The 6,328-nt window shown below is 35.6% G+C and overlaps 1 protein-coding gene across 1 annotated transcript; it reads right to left on the reverse strand.

Annotated features, from left to right (window-relative positions):
* Positions 1-1,013: 1,013 nt before the first annotated feature.
* On the reverse strand, positions 1,014-4,132 carry LOC107460342 (uncharacterized). The gene is made up of 12 exons (XM_016078699.3): positions 3,839-4,132; positions 3,649-3,756; positions 3,192-3,296; positions 3,005-3,121; positions 2,736-2,922; positions 2,511-2,653; positions 2,082-2,419; positions 1,889-1,988; positions 1,724-1,783; positions 1,537-1,620; positions 1,334-1,447; positions 1,014-1,244 (listed from the first exon to the last, which is right to left on the reverse strand). Exons 2-12 carry the CDS (start codon positions 3,724-3,726, stop codon positions 1,014-1,016), a joined length of 1,557 nt encoding a protein of 518 aa, XP_015934185.1. The 5' UTR covers positions 3,727-3,756; positions 3,839-4,132.
* Positions 4,133-6,328: the final 2,196 nt, after the last annotated feature.

Raw genomic sequence — 6,328 nt, forward strand, 5'->3', positions numbered from 1 at the left:
CACTTAATTCATTGTTATTCATAGCTCACAACCACATTGTTACGAGTATTTAATATCTAAATACTGTGTGATTTTCTCATGGAAGAATTGAGCTTGAAATAATATCAAATATGTAACCTTTTGAAATATGATAGTTGAATGGTTCGGAAGGAGCGGCTGTGGTGGCCACAGCCATCAAACGGAACATAATGGAGCTGCAATTAGGAGACTTAAATGAGCCAAGTCATAATTATTGATGGGGCTTCTTCTGTAACACCAGAAACAACCTACATCTACATGGACCACATTCTATGTGAGAATTCCAGTACTAGTCCTACTTCCAATGCTGGACCATATATGGAATTCCAGCACTACTCCAACTATTAGTAATCTTCACTACGTGCCATGAAAATGAGACCATCATTCATTCATTGACGCAGCAATAGTTCGAGGGTTATTGATAGACCTTCATTACTTTCTTTTCTTGTCAATGTAGTTGGGCATTTCTACTGTATAAATAATGTGGGATCGATAAAGTGATAAATCGAGGAGTTAATCACTCTTAAATTAAGATAGTGGGACGCACATTTCATGGAAGTTACAAAATCAATGGTGACCATTACAAAAAAGTTACTCACGCTTGGTTGGTTCAGGTAATAATTCCACATTCTTCTTGAGCAACATTTCAGGTTAGAGTCTTATAAATGTCAAAAATGAATACAACTAAGGAAATTGAGTAGTAAACTGAGATTTGATATGCAATTCAGCAATTCTATTCTTCAAATCCCACATATTATACAGTTTGACTTTTTACTTCCTTTCATTGTGGTTGAGATGAAGGAAGGTAAAGGCAAAGTGTTCCTTTAATTGATTTTATTTTTTTTTTTAGAAAAGAAAAGACAAGAAAAGAAGTATTTGTTAAGTCAATATTTTCTAAGCCAATCCATATATTCAAAGGGAGGAGGAGAGAATATTGATCTCATCTACAATCTTTCTATGTGCTCTGGAGCTGTATAGCAATTGCATCCCCAGCATCAATGAAACAAATCATATACAGAATAAACAGAAGCAAAATTATGTGCAGGTAATTGGAGGCATATCCAATCCAGCAAAGATTCCAAGTCTTTTGCAAAGTCCAGTAAGTACCAATCTAGCAGCTTTGGGATAGCAAACTTTGAAGTTGAAATTCCAACTGCAGCCTGCAAGTATTCTCTTTTCGCTGCTTCGAGTTGGTTCTCGACCTGTGATGCTGTGTAAACTCTGACCTGCATTTGCCACAGTTCATGAATCAGCAATGACACAACGCAGATAATAAAATTTTAGAAGTTTACTTTGTGTAATGAATGAAACTTACAGCAGGAGAGGACCAAGTTCCACATGAGAGAGCAAATGTCACCAAGGGTTCTGATAATTCCAATCCATATATGCTTCTTACTGTCATTTCATGATTCTTCGCTCCCTTTGATGTCTGTTTAGAATTCAGCTGTAAGAAGTCTTAGTAATTATCTATATATTCCAATCTAAGGAAAACTCAGACTTCATATGAACAAAGCTTACCAATTTCCAATGATAAGGAAGCCTTAGAATGCAATGCTCTATCGTTGTTGCGCTTAGCAAGTGTCCACCCACATTTATTGTTGTCTGAATAATGAAGAAAACAGAATAAATTCTTAAGCATGTCAATGCTATAACTGCAAGAACATGCAACATATAAGAAGAAATACAAGTCCCGAGCAGTTCATACCTTGTGCATCAATGCAACAACTGTTTCGGGACTCTCCGGTAAGCCGTGCTCATTGAATGCCTGAATAAAAGCACAATTTTCAATTAGATATTACAAAGGTTCTAAAAGAGGTTAAAAATGAAAAAGTAAAACTAAACATTGTTCAAAAAGGTATAAATGACGTACATTCATCATACAAGAGTTATATATGTTGATCCAGAATGCAAGCTTCTCCTGATGATTGAGATTCTCTAAGTTGACAGAGGAAAGTTTCCTCAAAAGAAGCCTGCAAGTTTCAGGATATTAAAATACTGCAACATCTGATTGACACACACAACATGAATAGTTGAAAAGAAGGTAAATAGTAAGTATCACATACTTCAATCGATGCTGCAGAAACAAAGAATTAGCAGTTCGTTTTGGACTGAAGGATTCAGCTTCAATTGCACGGAATTGCTTGTACGGACCAATATCCATCTCTCCAAATTCTAAACATGTACCATATGGATCCTGAAACCATGTTTCTTTAGTACAGTTTCGAGATTTCGGATCTCGCAACATGCCAGCTGTAGAATCCGGATACTTGACAGTACTCATTCTCAAAAGAATGCTTGATAAGCACTTGAGAATATTTTCAGAGATTATGTTTGGACTTTCTTCATGATCTGTTGGTTCTGCCATTGGCTGGTCATTCACTCTTAGTTCTTGCTGCACAGTCTGAAATTTCACATTAGTTGACTTGAAAAAATTCCTCTGAGTTATTTTGATCTACTAGGACACAACTGAATCTGGATTAGAGATGCCAGACCTGTCTCTTTGGACGATGCCATGGTTTGTTGTGGAGGGGAAGTGTATTAATAGGAGTTTTTGTTGTTTTAGTTTTAGAATTGAACTGCTTGGTGTTCTTGTGAGAATTACTACATGACTGGTTCTCTTTTCCTTGCCTATCCTCTGCAATGCAAAAATCCATGAGAATTAGGTTGCAACTTTTATCATAGAACACACTTAAGGAGCAATTGTGGGAATTACTCACCGGGAAGTGTAATTGTTGGGGAAGGAGACTTCAATTTAACTAAACGAGATGAATGATCCATTTTCATCTTGGAGGATGATGTATATACAGCTTCTTGATACAAGTCCTGCCTGAAATGCATCACCTTCTCTTCAAGCCTTGCAATTTCTTCCTCCAGCACCGCCACCTCCGCAAGAAGTCCCAGGGTCTAGATTGATTCAGCAGTGACGGTGAGTATAAGATTTCAAATTTGATTGAATTGCAAAGTAGATTACTTGGGAAATACTAACATTGGGAGGGAGATAGGGAGGAAGACGAGGGAGAGCACCCAAGGGTCTGTTGAAAGCTCTCTGCAATGCCCTGTGGATGTTCTCTTCGTCCCTAAGCTTCTTCTTCAACCTCTCCACCTGAAAATTCAAATTCGTGAACAAAGCTTCAATTTTAAAATCAGGAATCGGTGCAGTGTCATTGCATTACGTCTTGTTGCAAGGCCAATTTTCTCTCCTTGCTGCTTGCTCTGCCTTTTCCTTGTGCCAAACTTTCCCGCATCTCTGCCTTTTCATTCAAGAGGTTAGGACCAACCTATGCAACGCAATAACATATAGGTTTATCTTTTTCTCAATGAATTTCCCTTTCACTTTATAGGGTGAGGATGTGTGTTGTGTAATATGTTTCGGAAAAGAATTTCGAGTTTTGAGAATTTTCTTCTCATTGGAACTGAAGCCATCCACAGTTTGTGATGATAAGTCTAAGAAGTGTTACGTTCTCATAATGAAATAATGAATAATAGTAGTAATAGTTTAATAATAATAATAATAAAACTAGTGTATGGAACTTTGTTCACTGTAGCAACCGTTTTTCAAAAATACTAGTACCACATACACATATACACTCTTCTGAGTTCTGACAATAAAGCAGAGTTTAGTTCAATTACTCTATGATGATGATCATCATCATGTGCTCCTGTCTGAGCTTTCTTAGGCTCTAATCTCACCCTCCTTCTCGTGTCCATTTCTTCTCTTCCCTTAATGTGGCACTAATTCTGCAGCTAAAACAAATTCAATTCGGTGAGAAGAATGATGAAATCAATCAAATTGAAAGTAATAGTAAGATCGAGATCGGACCTTGTTCACTTGTAATCTAAAAATCAAGGGAAGCAGAAGGTGAATGGAGGCATCGTCATGGGGGGAAAGAAACATGTCATAGAGTGGAGTTGACAGCTATATATGAGAGTTCCACCGCTGTGCCTTTAAACTTAGTTTAACCGCTTCCACTTTGGATGAAAACACAGCAGTGTTAATTTATGTAGGAAAGAGAGAGGAGGCTGAGAGGGAGAGAGAAAGAGAGAAAGAGAGTGTGGTTTCATGAGAAAAAGACTCGATCGATGCGCATACAGCTTGTATAGCAAAAGTGCTCCACTGCCCCCAGCAACCAAAATTGCACAAATTTTTCGTATTTATTTTATTTTTTTGGATTTTAAATTAACAGAAAAAAATTCTAAAATGGTTGACCTTAATATTTTTCTTATAATTATTCAAATAAAAAGTTTTTTGTAATAAAACTGTTAGATCACATATTTAATTAGAATAACATTAGAGAATCAATACTATAACAGTAAATTCAACTTATATTATAATAGATTGTAAATAAATTTAATATAAAATTCATTAAAAATAATTTTTTATTGTTTTTTGAATTTTAAATATTTTTTAATTCAGTTTTGGACAGTGTTGCCTATGATGTTAGTAGTGCAATATTGAACCCAAGAATTTCTCATTTAATTTTACATCAAGATTAACCAGTAATTTTTACCATATAGATTCTCATTTCAAAGGGTTGTGTTGAGGTGGGAGGATCCAATCAAATGGGCTATGGCGCTAAGCAATCATGAAAGAACGTGCGCTTTACCATTGCAGTTTACTATAAACATTTTTTTACTTATTAAGTTAATCAGTAACCGCAACGCAACGCTCCTCCATCTTAATTTGTTCTTTGTTTTTGCACTTTTCCTTTATAAGCTAATATCCAGTACGATTCGTTTGTTCCGCTTCTAATCTAATATTCTATTCTACTAATCAAACTTGGCTCTTTTTTACGGGTTTGGTGGTTTTTGCCGGTGGATGCATTCAACTAAATTAAATTAAAAAAGATAAATAAAATTAAAGGAGGCAAAAAGCTGCACCAATCACATGCCCTGCCCACCTAAACCATTTATTTTTTCTCCCCCGGATCAACTTAGTTACTTAGGAAATTATATGATGGAAATTTATTTTCAACGAAAAAAGTATTGGTAGAAATTATGTGGAAGCGAGACGATGGTGGTGCAACATCGTAAAGTATGCATATTTTTTTAGACCCACGCGTCCGTTGCTATGCTTGCCAGCTGGCAACCTTAATGTATGTGTCTTGGGAGTTTGGATAGATCTCATTTCTCTTCTATTTATTATTTTATTAAACAAAAATATAGGTAGATAAATAATAGAGGTATATATTAAATAGCTGTCATATATATGAGATAAATTGTTAATTTGATGTGCACCAAAGTACTGCACAAATCCATAGCCCAATTGCATAAGATGCAAATGTTTTGTTGCGTATAATTGATAAATTTAACTTGGATTGAGAAAGCCAGTTGAAATGGATGACATAAACACAAGGAATCGCAGCTGAAACGGCAAAGAGATTGCATGATATGGATGGGTAGCTAGGTATAAGCATGACTACAAGCTAGCCAACAAGATATTTTATTTTATATTATTTTTCTTTTACATTCTTATAACACACATAATTTAATCATTATTATAGAAAGGAGGATAGATCATAGATGGGATGCGACTCTCACTGGTCACTTCATACTTTATTCTATAAAAGAAAATGGTACATAAACATTTTTCTAAGCTAAATGCTAACGCTTGCGTTTCAAACATGAACGAAGAAAGAATAAGTAGGGGGATCCACACACACCCTTAATTGTGTCCCCATCCACAGCCACGTGACAGTGACTCCAAATCACAAGCTGTTGTTACCCGCATCTTCCCCTTTAAATTTTATTATTGACTAATTAATGATTATGATTAAATGTAATTTTAATAAGTTTAGCCAATTTTTCAGAAGGAGAAAGACCTCTAAAGTACCCTTTTCTTCTAAGAATGCAATATTAACTTTTCTGTTGCCAACTTCCCTCGAATTTGATCCCATAAGGAAGCCAATTTTATTCGTTACCATAATCTCCAAGCTCAGTGTGTCGGATTTATTAATTATTTAATTTTAGATAAGTAAGCATACTCACATATATGACTAATTGATCGAATCAAACCGGTTCGCTCACTGCTACCAAGTTTATTATTTCGTAGTTTAACAACGAACCACATCTGTATGATTTATATTTCGTGTATGGTTTTCGCAATAATTTAGGTGGTACGACGTGTGATTGTACTATTTTGTATTGATTTTACGTGATCCTATTAATCAGAGTTGCATATTGTTCTAGATGAAGCAGGAGTCCTAGCGCCATGCCTACGAAAACAATTCCGAAATTAAATAATGAACGTGTAGCGTAGTCCTCCTATAGAACGGTGTCGGTGACCATCGATTGATACGTTATCTTAATATAT

This window comes from Arachis duranensis, chromosome 8 (genome assembly GCF_000817695.3).
Source record: "Arachis duranensis cultivar V14167 chromosome 8, aradu.V14167.gnm2.J7QH, whole genome shotgun sequence".
Taxonomy (NCBI): domain Eukaryota; kingdom Viridiplantae; phylum Streptophyta; class Magnoliopsida; order Fabales; family Fabaceae; genus Arachis; species Arachis duranensis.

Bases quoted from the DNA above. Each gene is read 5' to 3' on its own strand.
- LOC107460342 (XM_016078699.3), bottom strand. From the start codon at position 3,726: ATGGACACGAGAAGGAGGGTGAGATTAGAGCCTAAGAAAGCTCAGACA. The intron at 1,621-1,723 runs GTATGAACTGCT...TTCATTATTCAG, and splicing joins TTGTTGCATTGATGCACAAG to ACAACAATAAATGTGGGTGG. The intron at 1,448-1,536 runs GTAAGCTTTGTT...AATTCTAAACAG, and splicing joins TTCCTTATCATTGGAAATTG to ACATCAAAGGGAGCGAAGAA.